The 17,920-nt window shown below is 43.6% G+C and overlaps 1 protein-coding gene across 1 annotated transcript in view; it reads left to right on the top strand.

The window, feature by feature from the left end:
- Positions 1-17,920, top strand: part of NECAB2 (N-terminal EF-hand calcium binding protein 2) — a 332,316-nt gene that overhangs the window by 267,621 nt on the left and 46,775 nt on the right. The window contains exon 7 of the mRNA XM_060788246.2: positions 13,319-13,437. Coding sequence (XP_060644229.2) covers positions 13,319-13,437 — 119 coding nt within the window. The remainder of the gene's footprint in view (positions 1-13,318; positions 13,438-17,920) is intronic.

Here is a 17,920-nt window from a genome sequence, read left to right as displayed (position 1 = left end):
ATAACTTCATATATATCTCTTTACACATATACGACTCCATATATCTTCATATATGTATCTCTAACTTATTCAAAGCAAGCATTTCCCTTATTAATCCTTCTGTAATCACAATACATTATTTTCCTATATTCTTATTAGAATACCATAGGGCTGAATTACCTGCTATTTACATCAGATGGAGGATAGATGGCGCTGTTGTACCATATCTTCAAATGTCCTAGTTTTGGATCAATAATTATCGATTTACCTGTAGTGCCAATTCTCTGACCTTCCACATTTAGCACATAGCACATAGCCTTGGCTTCCTCAAATATTGACTTAAGATATGGCTCCTTCTAGTTTCATTTCCATCTGTTAGTTTCCCTTCCACCAGAATTCTTTGCTTCCCAGTCTCAAGAACGGACAGGTAAGCTTTTAAGGTAAGACTTCTTCATTAATTCCATTTTCCTAATTATTATTTTCCCTAATGACTGCCACAACCAATATAAAATGCTGGAAGGGTTTAGTGGGCACTGACCTTGTATTTTGGAGTTGTAGTTCACCTATATCCAGAGAGCACTGTGGAATCAAACAATGATTGATCTGGACCAAACTTGGCACAAATACTCAATATGCCCAAATGTGAAACCTGGTGGATCTTGGGAAAAACAGACCTTGGCATTTGAGAGTTATAGTGGCTGGGATTTATAGTTCACGTACAATCAAAGAGCATTCTGAACCCCACCAGCAATAGAATTGGCCCAAACTTCCCATATGATCCAACAGAAAAGACTGTGTTTCCTGATGGTCTTTGGTGACCCCTCTGACACCCCCCATGACCCCCTCAGGGGTCCCGACCCCCAGGTTGAAAAACACTGATTTAGAACTATGGATTACACATGCCTAATGAACGCTGCTGTGATTCATCACAAAATGGTTTCAGAGCAAGTTTCACCACAATCGCTGTAAAATGAGTAGAAAAGGAGCCCCTGAAGTTTCCCCTCTTATGCAATTATTATAATGAAAAAGTCACAAAATTTTGTTATTCTCATTATAGTAACAAATTTTTTACAAACAATACTTTAGAAACACTTTAGAAATGAAACACCAGCACCCCTAATTTTGTGACTTTTGAAACATTTCTGTTATCGATTGCACATGCCTAATAACTGTATAAGAAACTTTAGCTGATTTTATTTATCGTGTCATCAGCAACCAGACCATTGTATTACATTTCTAACAGAACAAAACAAACAAACAGATTAAAAAAAACACAAATTTTGCAAACTTCGTAGCTGATTAGATGTCCTTTGACCAGTATCTGGCCACTTTGAGTGCCTCTGGTGTTGCCGCAAGGAGTTCCTCCATTGTGCATGTAGCAGGGCTCAGGTTGCATTGCAGCAGGTGGTCTGTATTTTGCTCTTCTCCACACTCACATGTCGTGGATTCCACATTGTGGCCCCATTTCTTGAGATTGGCTCTGCATCTCCTATTCAGCGCCTTCCAAATAGCCCAGTCTTCTGTGTGCCCAGGGGGGAGTCTCTCATCTGGTATCATCCACGAATTGAGGTGCTGGGTTTGAGCCTGCCACTTTTGGACTCTCGCTTGCTGAGGTGTTCCAGCGAGTGTCTCTGTAGATCTTAGAAAACTATTTCTAGTTTTAAGTCGTTGATGTGCTGGCTGATACCCAAACGGGGTATGAGCTGGAGATGTCACTGCCTTGGTCCTTTCACTATTGGCTGCTACTTCCCGGCGGATGACAGGTGGTGCAATACCGGCTAAACAGTGTAGTTTCTCCAGTGGTATACGGCGCAGACACCCCGTGATAATGTCTCATTAAGAGCCACATCCACTGTTTTAGTGTGGTGAGATGTGTTCCACACTGGGCATGCATACTCGGCAGCAGAGTAGCATAGCGCAAGGGCAGATGTCTTCACTGTGTCTGGTTGTGATCCCCAGGATGTGCCAGTCAGCTTTCGTATGATATTGTTTCTAGCACCCACTTTTTGCTTGATGTTCAGGCAGTGCTTCTTGTAGGTCAGAGCATGGTCCAGAGTGACTCCCAAGGATTTGGGTGCGCTGCAATGCTCCAGTGGGATTCGTTCCCAGGTCATCCTCAGAGCTCGGGATGCTTGTCTGAAGCTGATGTAGTCTCTTCAATGCAATTTTCTGAATCAGGAGCTCCAGGAACAGGCCTAAAAACGATATTGTGCATGTTCCCTAATCTTTCCCTTTGAAGTAATGGGTGCCACATACATAGGAAGATAATGAGACCTAAAGAAGAAAGGAAAGCTATTCAAATTTCCAACTTGACCTTCTCTTTCCGTTCCTTTTTTGCTGGCATCGAGCGAGGCTCCGAGATAAGATGGTCAAAAGTCTTTCCAGAATTTCGCTTCCTTTCCTGATCTACGGTTGCTGCCTCTTTCCATTTATTGCTTCAACCTCCGGTCACCAATGTATATTCATGAGAATTTCCCAAGAGAGTTGTTCCGATCCCGCTGCATTGCAGGTCGATACAATGCACCAGCTTTCCTCTTCTCCGTTCAGAACACGGCCCAGCCTTTCCGCACAGCAGTTTTGTGTTTAGCAATTGCACTGTTGCCAGAACCATCATTTGGAGGAAGGAAAAAGAATCTGCCTACGAAGGCTGGATAAGCAATATCAAAGCAAAGTGCATCGCTCTCTCTGTGTGCATCTCCATTTGGCTCCGTTTCAAGGTGGAGAAGATGCTGACTTCGGGACTGTAATTCTTTGCTAATTTTGTTTTCAAAGGAAGCCGCGAGTGGTTTTGGCAATTTTCTTCCCGCTGAGAGAAAGTCTTCAAAAGCTCGGCAGTTTTCAAAGCCTATTAGCAATTGGGGGTTTATTCCAAGCGAAATTTGTGTAGAGTTTCCTTGCAAAGAAAACTGCAAGATGGATGCAGGAAACGATGTTTTAGCCAGCAATATTACGAGGGTTGACTGAAAAGTAATGCCTCCACCTTCGTTACTTATTATTATTATTATCTATATATATAAATCTGTTAGGTTGGTTCAACGGGACAGCAAAACTCCACAACCCCCCAACGAAACTTAACCAAAATTCCCATGCCCATAACACAACCCACAAGGTACAAACATATCTACTCAAAATGAAAAACAACACAACAACACACTCACAAAACGGCAAAACAACAAAACTCAAAAAACCCCAACGAAACTTAACCAAAATTCCCATGCCCATAACACAACCCACAAGGTACAAACATATCTACTCAAAATGAAAAACAACACAACAACACACTCACAAAACGGCAAAACAACAAAACTCAAAAAAAACCAATGAAACTTAACCAAAATCAAAAGTGATAAGTTTTACTATAGGCCACAGCAACGTGTGGCAGGGCACGGCTAGTTATTATTATTATTAAACTTTATTTGTACCCCGCTAGCATCTCCCGAAGGATTCGATGCGGCTTACACAGGCCGAGGCCTCAACACACAACATAACAATACAATCTAAGCAAATCAAATAATTAAAACAGAATAAAGCAAAGTGAACAACAGGCACAATACACTAAAACACAATAAAACTGGGCCAGTTTTATTGTTATTTGGGTTTAGATGGAAATCTTTTAATAAATGGAGCACAGAAATAATCCGTAGAATGTGCTCTTTAACTCCCATGATTCACTTTTCCACATAATCACCAGACAATTGGATACATTTCTGCCAACGATGAACAAGTTTTCTAAAGCCATCAACACTCTGTTTCCGCAACCAGAACTCTCATCCTGGGTACTCATTGTGCACAGATCTTCCGATAGTATAAATCCAGCTTTAATTTGGCCCTGGGCATGGACACCACCTTGTTCTTACGAGAGTTGAATGAAAAGTAATGCTTCCACCTTCGTTACTTGGGTTTGGATGGAATAATCACCAGACAATTGGATACATTTCTGCCAACGATGAATACGTTTTCGGAAGCCATCGACACTCTGTTTCCACAACCAGAACTCTCATCCTGGGTACTCATTGTGCACAGATCTTCTGATAGTATAAATCCAGCTTTAATTTGGCCCTGGGCATGGACACCACCTTGTTCTTATGAGAGTTGAATGAAAAGTAATGCCTCCACCTTCGTTACTTGGGTTTGGATGGAAATATTTTAATAAATCGAGTGCAGAAATAATCCGTAGAATGTGCTCTTTAACTCCCATGATTCACTTTTCCACATAATCACCAGACAATTGGATATATTTCTGCCAACGATGAACAAGTTTTCTAAAGCCGTCAACACTCTGTTTCCACAACCAGAACTCTCATCCTGGGTACTCATTGTGCACAGATCTTCCGATAGTATAAATCCAGTTTTAATTTGGCCCTGGGCATGGACACCACCTTGTTCTTACGAGAGTTGAATGAAAAGTAATGCCTCCACCTTCGTTACTTGCGTTTGGATGCAATAATCACCAGACAATTAGATACATTTCTGCCAACGATGAACAAGTTTTCTGAAGCCGTCACTGAAGACGTCGACACTCTGTTTCCGCAACCAGAACTCTCGTCCTGGGTACTCATTGTGCACAGATCTTCCGATAGTATAAATCCGGCTTTAATTTGGCCCTGGGCATGGACACCACCTTGTTCTTACGAGAGTTGAATGAAAAGTAATGCCTCCACCTTTGTTACTTGGGTTTGGATGGGAATATTTTAATAAATCAAGCACAGAAATAATCATTAGAATGTGTTCTTCAACTAACACTATTCACTTTTCCATATAATCACCAGACAATTGGATACATTTCTGCCAACGATGAACAAGTTTTCTGAAGCCATCACTGAAGACGTCGACATTCTGTTTCTGCAACAAGAACTCTCGTCCTGGGTACTCATTGTGCACAGATCTTCCGATAGTATAAATCCAGCTTTAATTGGCCCTGGACATGGACACCACCTTGTTCTTACGAGAGTTGAATGAAAAGTAATGCCTCCACCTTTGTTAGTTGGGTTTGGATGGGAATATTTTAATAAATCAAGCACAGAAATAATCATTAGAATGTGTTCTTCAACTACCACTATTCACTTTTCCATATAATCACCAGACAATTGGATACATTTCTGCCAACGATGAACAAGTTTTCTGAAGCCATCACTGAAGACGTCGACATTCTGTTTCTGCAACAAGAACTCTCGTCCTGGGTACTCATTGTGCACAGATCTTCCGATAGTATAAATCCAGCTTTAATTTGGCCCTGGGCATGGACACCACCTTGTTCTTACGAGAGTTGAATGAAAAGTAATGCTTCCACCTTCGTTACTTGGGTTTGGATGGAATAATCACCAGACAATTGGATACATTTCTGCCAACGATGAATACGTTTTCGGAAGCCATCGACACTCTGTTTCCACAACCAGAACTCTCATCCTGGGTACTCATTGTGCACAGATCTTCTGATAGTATAAATCCAGCTTTAATTTGGCCCTGGGCATGGACACCACCTTGTTCTTATGAGAGTTGAATGAAAAGTAATGCCTCCACCTTCGTTACTTGGGTTTGGATGGAAATATTTTAATAAATCGAGTGCAGAAATAATCCGTAGAATGTGCTCTTTAACTCCCATGATTCACTTTTCCACATAATCACCAGACAATTGGATATATTTCTGCCAACGATGAACAAGTTTTCTAAAGCCGTCAACACTCTGTTTCCACAACCAGAACTCTCATCCTGGGTACTCATTGTGCACAGATCTTCCGATAGTATAAATCCAGTTTTAATTTGGCCCTGGGCATGGACACCACCTTGTTCTTACGAGAGTTGAATGAAAAGTAATGCCTCCACCTTCGTTACTTGCGTTTGGATGCAATAATCACCAGACAATTAGATACATTTCTGCCAACGATGAACAAGTTTTCTGAAGCCGTCGCTGAAGACGTCGACACTCTGTTTCCGCAACCAGAACTCTCGTCCTGGGTACTCATTGTGCACAGATCTTCCGATAGTATAAATCCGGCTTTAATTTGGCCCTGGGCATGGACACCACCTTGTTCTTATGAGAGTTGAATGAAAAGTAATGCCTCCACCTTTGTTACTTGGGTTTGGATGGGAATATTTTAATAAATCAAACACAGAAATAATCATTAGAATGTGCTCTTTAACTACCACTATTCACTTTTCCACATAATCACCAGACAATTGGATACATTTCTGCCAACGATGAACAAGTTTTCTGACGCCGTCACTGAAGACGTCGACACTCTGTTTCCGCAACCAGGACTCTCATCCTGGGTACTCATTGTGCACAGATCTTCCAATAGTATATATCCAGCTTTAATTTGGCCCTGGGCATGGACACCACCTTGTTCTTACGAGAGTTGAATGAAAAGTAATGCCTCCACCTTCGTTACTTGGGTTTGGATGGAAATATTTTAATAAATCAAACGCAGTTGTTCTGTCGCGCACTAAGCTTGAAATGAAGTACCTTTAAAACAGGACGTGCAGCTTGAGCCCAGCAGGAAGCCAGGGGGCCCAAAGAGAAGCTCTTAGGGATTTTCCACCACAAACAGTCTTTAGAGGGCTTGTGAAATATAACAGTCTTTTATTGAGGAACAATCAAACAAAAACTTCTCTTGTCTCCAAAAGGTTAAACAAATGCTTCCAGGCTTTTGTGCAACTGGTGGCTACTAAATTTTACTTTACTTTAAAGGAAAATCCCTTTCTAACTTCTCCCAGGCTGACTGTGAACCTAAACCTAACTGACGTGGGCTCCACTACCGGGTTGAACTGCGTCTCAAAGCACGAGTGGACCTACCAGCAAGGCCTGTAGTCTCATCAGCTGGAGTTCTTTGATATTCAAAGCTGTTTTCGCTCCGAAATTCCTCAGAGCTTTAGGGCTGTTTCCCTGGGATTCTTTGGGAATCTTTGGATTCTCTTAAGACTGTTTTCCCCTGGAAAGTCTTAAGGGTTGAAGCTTTTGCACAGGAGAAGCCTGTACACGTCCTGTACATTAGTTATCCTTGCTGAGACTGACCAAAATGGTTCCTATCCCTCTCAGAGCCTGAACAGGGGGCGGAACCAAAACTTAATGATGATGGACAGGTGGCCTGCCCTATAACTGCAAGCTTTAACAGGAAGCCACCCTTCTGCAGAGTCCCTGAAACCTAGGACTGCAAACAAACATGGATGCAGGAAATGATATTTTAGTCAGCAATATTACGAGGGTTGATTGAAAAGTAATGCCTCCACCTTCGTTACTTTGTTTTACAAAGCAAATAAAGTTGGAGCTCCTGGTACAGCCGTACCAGAACAGCAGTAATCATCCTTGGAATGTGCTCTTTAAGCTACCACTATTCACTTTTCGACATAATCACCAGACAATTGGATACATTTCTGCCAACAATGAATAAGTTTTCCGAAGCCATTACAGAAGAAGTCGACACTCCGTTTCTGCAACCAGCATCTCACAGTTCTCTCAACGTCTTCATCAGAAGCATAACAATGTCCCCGCAGATCTTCTTTCATTATCGGGAACAGATGGAAGTCGGATGGTGCTAAATCTGGACTGTAGGGAATGTTGGAGGACAGGAAAAGAGATTTAAATATGGGCTCAAAGCCAACCTTAAAAACTGTGGCATTGACACCAAGAACTGGGAAGCCCTGGTCCTTGAGCACTCTAAGTGGAGGTGAGCTGTGACCAGCAATGCTGTAGAATTTAAAGAGGCACGAATGGAGGATGAAAGAGAGAAACATGCCAAGAGGAAGGCGTCTCAAGCCAACACTGACCAGGACCACCTTCCACCTGGAACCTGATGCCCTCACTGCAGGAGAACATGCAGGTCAATAATAAGGCTCCACAGCCACCTACGGACCCACCGCCAGGACAATCCTACTTGGACAACTTCAACTTCAATTTCAGTCTCCCTCTCTCCTCCCCTCTCCTTCCCTATCCTCTCTTCCTTCCTTCCTTCCTTCCTTCCTTCCTTCCTTTCCTTCTCCTCTTTCTTCCTCTTCCTTCTTCCTTCTCCACTAATATGCTACTAATATACCTGTGATATCCCCCTAATCCTCCTTCCTCCTCTTTCGATGCTTCCTTTTGTTTAGCTTTCTGTTCTTCTATTTGAGAGCCCTCTAAATAAACTTGCCCTTATTTAATATCTTTGAGGTTTCCCCTTTGGGATTTCACAGCTCTTGCATAAGACCACTTATTCTCTATTACATGACCTAGATGGAAGGTTTCTCGAATATTTGCACGGATCTGTTGTGGTGCTTGGGATCAACAATTCCCTTTATCCACACTATGGAATTACAGCAGTTTGAGACCACTGGAATCCTTGGGATTTGTGGTTTGGTGGGAATGGAGAACTGAGGCTCCATCTACACTGAGCATTTAATGCAGTTTCAAACTATTGTCTAAGGCTTTCATGGCCAGGATCACTGGGTTGTTGTAGGTTTTTTGGGCTATATGGCCATGTTCTGGAGGCATTCTCTCCTGACGTTTCGCCTGCATCTATGGCAAGCATCCTCGGAGGTTGTGAGGTCTGTTGGAACTAGGAAAAAGGGTTTATATATCTGTGGAATGACAAAGGTGGGACAAAGGACTCTTGTCTGCTGGAGCTAGGTGGGAATGTTTCAACTGACCACCTTGATTAGCATTTGATGGCCTGTCTGTTATTGGGTGTGGCTTGTTAGTGCCTGGGGCAATGCTTTGTTGAGAGGTGATTAGATGTCCCAGATTGTTTCCTCTCTGTTGTTTTGCTGTTGTAATTTTGTAATTTATATGGCCATGTTCTAGAGCCATTTTCTCTTGATGTTTCACCTGCATCTATGGCAAGCATCCTCAGAGGTAGTGAGGTCTCTTGAAACTAGGAAAATTGGGTTTATATATCTGTGGAATGACAAGGGTGGGACAAAGGACTCTTGTCTGCTGGAGCTAGGTGTGAATGTTTCAACTGACCACCTAAATTAGCATTTGATGGCCTGTCTGTTGTTTGGTGTGGCTTGTTAGTGCCTGGGGCAATCTTTTGTTGAGAGGTGATTAGATGTCCCAGATTGTTTCCTCTCTGTTGCTTTGCTGTTGTAATTTTGTAATTTATATGGCCATGTTCTAGAGGCATTTTCTCCTGACATTTCACCTGCATCTATGGCAAGCATCCTCAGAGGTAGTGAGGTCTGTTGGAACTAGGAAAAAGGGTTTATATCTGTGGAATGACCAGGGTGGGGCAAAGAACTCTTGTCTGTTGGAGCTAGGTGTGAATGTTTCAACTGACCACCTTGATTAGCATTTGATGGCCTGGCAGTGCTTGGAGCAATCTTTTGTTGAGAGGTGTTAAGATGTGCCTGGTTGTTTCCTCTCTGTTGTTTTGCTGTTGTCATTTTAGAGTTTTTTAATACTGGTAGCCAGATTTTGTTCATTTTCATGGTTTCCTCCTTTCTGTTGAAATTGTCCACATGCTTGTGGATTTCAATGGCTTCTCTGTGTAGTCTGACATGGTGGTTGTTGGTGTGGTCCAGCATTTCTGTGTTCTCAAATAATATGCTGTGTCCAGGTTGGTTCATCGGGTGCTCTGCTATGGCTGACTTCTCTGGTTGAAAACCCACCAAGAAAATCCAATGGTACGTTCAGCAAAGGACAAGTAGGATCCTCTCACTTCTGCAGGAGTCTACCGTATACCATGCAGCTGTGGACAAGTCTACAGAGGGATCACCAAACGCAGCAGCATTTCCCAAACATGAATCAAGGAACATGGAAGGCACTGCAGACTACTTCAGCCAAAAAATAGTAGCAGTGATCACTATGTAAATCATACTTGGCCCTCTGTGTCCATGAATTCTCCATCCCTGGATTCAACATCCCTTTGAAGGCAATCATAAGGCGGATGGGGACTTACTTACCTACTTAGGTGATCCCTCGTTGTCCGACTAAGATTGTCCTCCAAGTTTGGTATCCTGGTGGTGGGTTCCGTAGGTGACTATTCTAGACCTGCATGTTCTCCCACAGTGACAGCATCAGTTTCCAGGTGGAAGGTGGTCCCGGTTGGAGTTGACTTGATGTGCCTTCCTCTTGGCACATTTCTCTCTATCGCCCTCCATTCGTGCCTCTTCTAATTCTGCAACACTTCTGGTCACAGCTGACCTCAAGCCAGAGCATTCAGGGCCAGAGCTTGTTTATTTATTTTACTTTATTTGTATACCGCACTCTCTCAGCCCGTAGGCGACTCAGTGCGGTTTACAACCAAACCAATATACAAAGTGCACAACATTAGCAATCAAAACAGTAACTAAGGCAACTACATCAATATAACAATACATCAGTACATCAATATAACATCAATACATCCATATAACTAATCCATCACGTCTCATCAGTAAAGTCATAATCCGATCTCCTCGTCCATTATTCCTAGTTCCAAGATCAATCAATTAGTTGCACTGCTTAATTAAACGCCTGTTCAAAGAGCCAGGTCTTCACTCTTCTCCTGAACGCCAGCAGGGAGGGGGCCAATCTAATATCTGCGGGAAGGGCGTTCCACAGCCGAGGGGCCACCACTGAGAAGGTCCTGTCACAAGCCGTGCTTGTGAGGCTGGCAGGATCGAGAGCAGGGCCTCCCCGGACGATCTTAATGTCCTAACTGGTTCATAGGGGGTGATATGTTCGGACAGATAGGTCGGGCCAGAACCGTTTAGGGCTTTAAAGGCTAAAGCCAGCACTTTGAATTGTGCCTGGTAGCAAATTGGCAGCCAGTGAAGCTGGCGCAACAAAGGGGTGGTGTGCTCCCGGAGTGCCGCTCCTGTTAGCATCCTGGCTGCCGATCGTTGGACCATCTGTAGCTTCCGAGCAGTCTTCATAGGCAACCCCACGTAGAGAGCGTTGCAGTAGTCTATACGGGATGTAACCAGTGCGTGGACTACCGTGGCCAAGTCAGACTTCCCAAGGTACTTCCCAAGAGCTTCCCAGTTCTTGGTGTCTATGCCACAATTTTTAAGGTTCATATAAAGGAATCAGGGGTATTATAACTCAGAATATATCAGTCTCGCCACTGGTCATCAGTAAAAAGGATCTTAATTGCCAATCCCACAACTGTACACCAATATCATTGAATATGGTTCTGGCATGGAGCATTTATATGTGCATGAGATAGATTCGCTGCCACCACCTAAATTTACTTTAGGAAATTAAAGTTGATCTCCCTGAGGTAATCTTCTTCCTGCCCACCAGCTTTCCCTTAGCTCCTTAAGATGACTGTGAAGTAAAGATATTACAACAGATAGAACTATTCACACAGGAAGGAATCACCACTGAGGCTTCTTTAAAAGTTGAACTAGATAAAATGTTTATTTGTAATATTGAACAAACAACTGTCTTCTTTAATGAGGCACACAAGCTTGAATGGTTACTGAGGCACAATAATCTTGATGGTTACTTCAAACAGGCTACTTGACTTAGATATGAGTAAAACTCCTCACTCTACAATAATACAGTAGCAGTGAGTTCCACAGACTAACCTAAAGCTACACTCTAAACAGAATCCTCTGTAAGCTAATCTACTCTAACCCCCGAGAGTCATCCACTTGGGTAAAAACCCACACAAGCACCCAGGCGTCTACCTTGACCCTCCTGGTCAATAATGCAGAATCGCCTGTCACAAATGCTCTCTAAGCACACCAAAATCTACCTCTCTCCTCTTCTGTTCCCAAAACCAATCTCTTTTCTCTCTGTCAAGCTCACACTTTTCCCTCTCAGGGCTAAACTCTTCCCATCTATCCCAACCAATCAAAAGAGAGCTTCAGCTCCTCCCTTCTTCTCCTTTTGCACTCCCAAGATGTCTGCTTCCTATGCTGACACTCCCAAAATGGAGGCCGCCCTACAGATATTCCAGGCTTCTCCTTCGGCCTACGAGGTAGGAATCATTACAGTTGGCTTTGAGCTCATCTTTAAATCTCTTTTCCTGTCTTCCCACATTTCATTTTCCATTCTTGAGTTCGGAATAGAGCAACTGCTTTGGGAGATGGAAGTTGGGCATTCGGACAACGTGGCCGGTCCAGCAGAGTTGATGACGGAGGACCATCGCTTCAATGCTGGTGGTCTTTGCTTCTTCTAGCACACTGATATTTGTCTGCCTATCTTCCAAAGAGATTTGCAGGATTTTTTGGAGGCAACACTGATGGAATCGTTCCAGGAGTTGAGTGTGACATCTGTAGACAGTCCACGTTTCACAGGCATATAGCAGGGTTGGGAGGACAATAGCTTTATAAAAAAGCACCTCGGTCTCCCTTAATCCATCATCCAAACCACTACACCAGTGTTTCTCAACCTGGGGGTCGGGACCGCTTAGGGGGTCGCGAAGGGGTGTCAGAGGGGTCGTCAAAGACCATCAGAAAGCACAGTATTTTCTGTTGGTCATGGGGGTTCTGTGTGGGAAGTTTGGCCCAATTCAATAGTTGGTGGGGTTCAGAACGCTCCTTGATTGTAGGTGAACTATAAATCCCAGTATCTACAACTCCCAAATGTCAAAGTCTATTTTCCCCAAACCCCATCAGTGTTCACATTTGGGCATATTGAGTATTCGTGCCAAGTTTGGTCCAGATCCATCATTGTTTGAGCCCACAGTGCTCTCTGGATGTAGGTGAACTGCAACTCCCAAACTCAAGGTCATTGTCCACCAAACTCCTTCCAGTATTTTCTGTTGATCATGGGAGTTCTCTGTACCAACTTTGGTTCAATTCCATTGTTGGTGGGGTTCAGAATGCTCTTTGTTTACATGTTAACTCTAAATCCCAGCAACTACAACTCCCAAATGACAAAATCAATCCCCCCGCCAACCCCACCAGTATTCAAATTTGGGTATACCAGGTATTTGTGCCAAATTTACTCCAGTGAATGAAAATACATCCTGCAGATCATTATTTACATGGCGATTCATAATGTTAGGGTTATGGTTGGGGGTCACCACAACATGAGGAACTGTATTAAGGGGTCGCAGCATTAGGAAGGTTGAGAACCACAGCACTACACCATTGGCTCTTCAATCAAGCAATCAGTCAAACAAACTTTATGACGGTCCAAAGACCCAATTTGCTCATTTGCACAACTGCCAACAGATTCATAAATGGATAAGACCACGTAAACCCAGGACGAGTGCAATTCTAGATGCATATGAACAAGGGTCAAAAACAATGCGCCGAAGTCCATCTGATGGATCGGCAATAGGAAATGACTTATGATGTTGGTGGTTGCTCTTAACGGTCCAAAGGAGATTCCCTTTTGTTGTAGGCCATACAGTTTGTAAATAATACAAACCGGAAAACACTCTTGCGTGTATTCATGTGTGTTTACTTGTCTGCCTTTCTCCAACTGCAGGAACCTCCACAGCAAGTCTAGCCACAGCACCGTGGACACGTGGTACGACAACCCTGTGCCTAATTACCCTCCAAACAACAGAATCATGACCAAAGAACGCAGGAAAAGTTTCCAAACTGGTAAGTGCAGTGACGTGTACTGGGAAACCAGTTTGGGTGAGAGTTGGTTATTTGCTAAGTGTGCCATCGCGTGCTGGGCCTGTGACAATGTCTGTTTATAGGACGTGCTTTCTGTATACACAACAGGACGCCGGGGTGCCTCAGCTAAAGGGTCCCACAGGTTTCCCAACACAAAGTTCTGTAGAGGCTCAAAATAGGTTCGACAAAGTTCTTTATTAAGGCTTAAATCTTCAAACAAATGAATTAAATGCTTTATAACAGGGGTCCTCAAACTTTTTAAACCGGGGGCCAGTTCATTGCCCCTCAGACCGTTGGAGGGCCGGACTATAGGTTTTTTTAAAAAAATTAATAAAACAATTCCTATGCACATTGCACATATCTTATTTTGCAGTGTGGAAGGGCCCTTAGAGGGAGGGGGTTCTTTCTAGCCCTCTTTAGGCAGTAATTCCAGGAGCAGGGAATGGGAAATCTTCCTATTTCTAGTTTGAACAAAATCTGGCTACCAGTATTTAAAAAACTCTAAAATTATAACTGTAAATAAAGAACAACACTCAAACACAGGGGAACTCCAGACAAGAAACAATCAGGGCCAGCTAATCACCTCTCGACAAAGGATTCTCCCTAAAAACTGTCAGGCTATGAAATGGTAATCAAGGTGGCCAATTGAAGCATTCATACCTACCTCCAACAGACAAGAGTTCTTTCTCCCACCCTGGATCTTCCACAATTTTCCTAGTTAAAGGTTTTCCTCTGACATGAAGTCCAGTCGTGTCTGACTCTGGGGTGTAGTGCTCATCAGCATTTCTATGGCGAAGAGCCGGCATTGTCCGTAGACACCTCCAAGGTCATGTGGCCGGCATGATTGCTTGGAGTGCTGGAGCAGCCTCCCTTGGCTGGCTCATGCTGCCCATCGGCCTGACGGATAGCGTGAGCCTGCCAAGGGAGGGGCACTGTGGGGGGGTGCTCCTCCTCCGCGGGCCGGATAAGTGCCCTTGGCAGGCCGGAAGTGGCCCGCGGGCCGTAGTTTGGGGACCCCTGCTTTATAATCTTGAAAACTAGTAGCTTTCTCGATCTGCCAACAAGGGACAGGCAACTGCTTGAAAAACTGTTCCTATCTTCTTTAGGGAACCCTTCCGACCCGTCCTTGGGCAATTTTTCTTTACCCTGCTGGCGTGAGGCCCCAACTCCCGGCTCCAAGCTGCCTTATGGATAGCCCGAGTGGTCCCTTACCAGGCAATGGTTGCTGCAGATCTGCCAAGCTGGTGTCCTTTAGTTTCTCCACAAAGGCTGTAGGAACTATTTCTTTTGCCCCAGCAAAGGCTGGCTGTATTCCTCCAGCAAAGCTGTAGAGGTTTTCCTTTTTCCCCAGCAAAAGCTGTGAGACCTTTCCTTTTTTTTTCCCCAGCAAAAGCTGTAAGAAGCGAAGCTTTTTACAGGTGGGACAGAGAAAAGCCCACACATCCTGCTGTAAGGCTCCAAGCTGTGAGACTGAACTAAAAATCCCCTTTTCCCTCCAAACCTGGGGAAAGGGGCGGATCTAGAGGCTCTAACGATGATTGATAGGTTGTTGGCCCTATGACTGCAACCTGGGGAAAGCTACCCAATTGCAAAATGCATGGCCCAAATGAATTCATGCAAACTAACAGTGCAAGAAAAATTTATTTATTTGTTTGTTTGGTTTACTTCTACCCCGCCCTTCTCACCCCGAAGGGGACTCAGGGCGGCTTACACAACCAAGGCACAATTCGATGCCCGTAACATACAGCAACAATAAAACAAAATAACGCAAATTAACAATCAGCAGCAATACATTACATCTATACTCACTAAAAACAATAAAACCAATAAAAATTTCATACAAACCGATATAACCCAAATAATCCTTATTGCCGGTCAATGTTCGCTATCTCTTAGTTCAGTGTTTCCTTCCACATTTATCAGTCCTGCCGGTCTTATTTGTCTGGTTGTCCTTACCTAGTTAGCAGATTGCCCGAAGACCTGGTCCCATAACCACGTCTTTACCTTCCTCCTGAAGGACAGGAGTGATGTCGATGCCCTGATCTCCACTGGGAGCGAGTTCCACAGGTGAGGGGCCACCACTGAGAAGGCCCTGCTCCTCGTCCCCACCAGCCTCGCGGTGAAGTCGAGAGCAGGGCCCCCTCAGATGATCTTAAATTCTGTGGTGGGACGTAGAGGGAGATATGTTCGGACAGATACGCTGGACCGGAACCGTACAGGGTCTTGTAGGTCAAAACCAGCACCTTGAATTGGGCTCGGAACTGAACTGGCAGCCAGTGGAGCTGACACAGCAGAGGGGTGGTGTGCTCTCTGTTTGTCGCCCCAGTGAGCAGTCTGGCTGCCGCTCACTGGACCAGTTGAAGTTTCCGTACCGTCTTCAAGGGCAACCCCACGTAGAGTGCGTTGCAGTAGTCTATTCGGGATGTAACAAGAGCGTGGACCAAAGAATCAAATCTCCTGGCACAGCCGTGCCAGCACACTAAGAGTCCAGGGTGATCAACAGAAAAATGAGACTTAATGTACATGTTTGGTCAGTGGAAACTAAAACTCTGAGCAAGTGATATCCTCCCAGAAAAAAAAGATGATTATAATTTGAATCTTAGAAGGGAATGGGAAGCTTCTAGTTAGTTGAGGAGTATTTATCTCCCCCCCCCTTTGTTTTTGTTTGTTTTTGTTTTGTTTTGTTTTGTTTTGCATCACTGGCTTCGTTGTCTGCTTGCAACTCTCTATACACCAAATCCTCTCTTCTTTATTATTATTATTATTATTATTATTATTATTATTATTATTATTATCATTGTATTGTCGAAGGCTTTCATGGCCGGGATCACTGGGTTGTAGGTTTTTCCGGGCTATATGGCCATGTTCTGGAGGCAATTTTTCTCCTGACGTTTCGCCTGCATCTATGGCAAGCATCCTCAGAGGAAGTCCAACAGACCTCACTACCTCTGAGGATGCTTGCCATAGATGCAGGCGAAACGTCAGGAGAAAAATTGCCTCCAGAACATGGCCATATAGCCCGGAAAAACCTACAACCCAATTATTATCATTATTATTATTATTATTATTATTATTATTATTATTACTACTACTACTACTACACTAGGTTACAACATTTGCAGCTTTTTCTGTCCCTGGTTTGAAAGTGTTATTTCCTGTTTCACTGCAAGGCCCTTACTTTAAAAGTAGTTGTTCTACTCCAGAAACTTTGTTTTTGTAACTGCCACAAACTATGTTAGATAGGTTGAGGCTCTATGAGATATCCATTGAAAAATCATAGCAAAAGGTGTTGCGGGATTTCCTCCAAAAACAAAGTTTTTGCAGCATAACAAACTTCTCCATGTTTTTAGGATAGAAACAATTAGGAAACAGCATTTATAACCCAGGGGGAAAAAATTGTGATACAGTTCCTGGACTCAAAACAACAACAAAGAACCAATATGTATTATAATGCGCATGTTAAAAAATTTGCATTAAGATTTATGCGCTTTGAGAAACTAATGTGGGAATCAGTACATATTTGTTCAGCTATGGCTTCTTGTAGGACCGGGTTGTCGCACAGCTGGTTGGGAGTCAGCTGCATTAAAATCACTACTGACCAAAAGGTCATGAGTTTGAAGTCAGCCCAGGTTGGAGTGAGCTCCCAACCATTTGTCTAGCTTGCTGTCGACCTTTGCAGCCCGCAAGTCAGTTAAATCAAGTAGAAAATATAGGTACCACTTATGCGGGGAGGCTAATTTAACTAGTTTACGACACCATAAAACTCTCCAGCATTTTAAAAGAACATGCATTAGGATTTATGCGCTTTCAGAAACTAACGTGGGAATCACTACATATTTGTTCAGCTATGGCTTCTTGTAAGACCGGGTTGTGGCGCAGCTGGTTGGGAGTCAGCTGCATTAAAATCGCTACTGACTGAAAGGTCATGAGTTCGAAGTCAGCCCAGGTTGGAGTGAGCTCCCAACCATTTGTCTAGCTTGCTGTCGACCTTTGCAGCCTGCAAGTCAGTTAAATCTATCAGGTAGAAAATTTAGGTACCGCTTATGTGGGAAGGCTAATTTAACTAGTTTGTGATGCCATAAAACTCTCCAGCATTTTAAAAGAACATGCATTAAGATTTATGCGCTTTCAGAAAGTAATGTGGGAATCACTACATATTTGTTCAGCTATGGCTTCTTGTAGGACCGGATTGTGGTGCAGTTGGTTGGGAGTCAGCTGCATTAAAATCACTACTGACCGAAAGGTCATGAGTTCGAAGCCAGTCTGGGTTGGAATAAGCTCCCGACCATTTGTCTAGCTTGCTGTCGACCTTTGCAGCCTGCAAGTCAGTTAAATATGTCAAGTAGAAAACTTAGGTACCACTTATGCGGGGAGGCTAATTTAACTAGTTTACGATACCATAAAACTCTGCAGCATTTTAAAAGAGCATGCATTAAGATGTATGCGCTTTCAGAAACTAATGTGG

Source organism: Anolis sagrei, chromosome 8 (assembly GCF_037176765.1).
Source record: "Anolis sagrei isolate rAnoSag1 chromosome 8, rAnoSag1.mat, whole genome shotgun sequence".
NCBI classification, from domain to species: domain Eukaryota; kingdom Metazoa; phylum Chordata; class Lepidosauria; order Squamata; family Dactyloidae; genus Anolis; species Anolis sagrei.
This window is presented reverse-complemented; position numbering and strand designations above follow the sequence as displayed.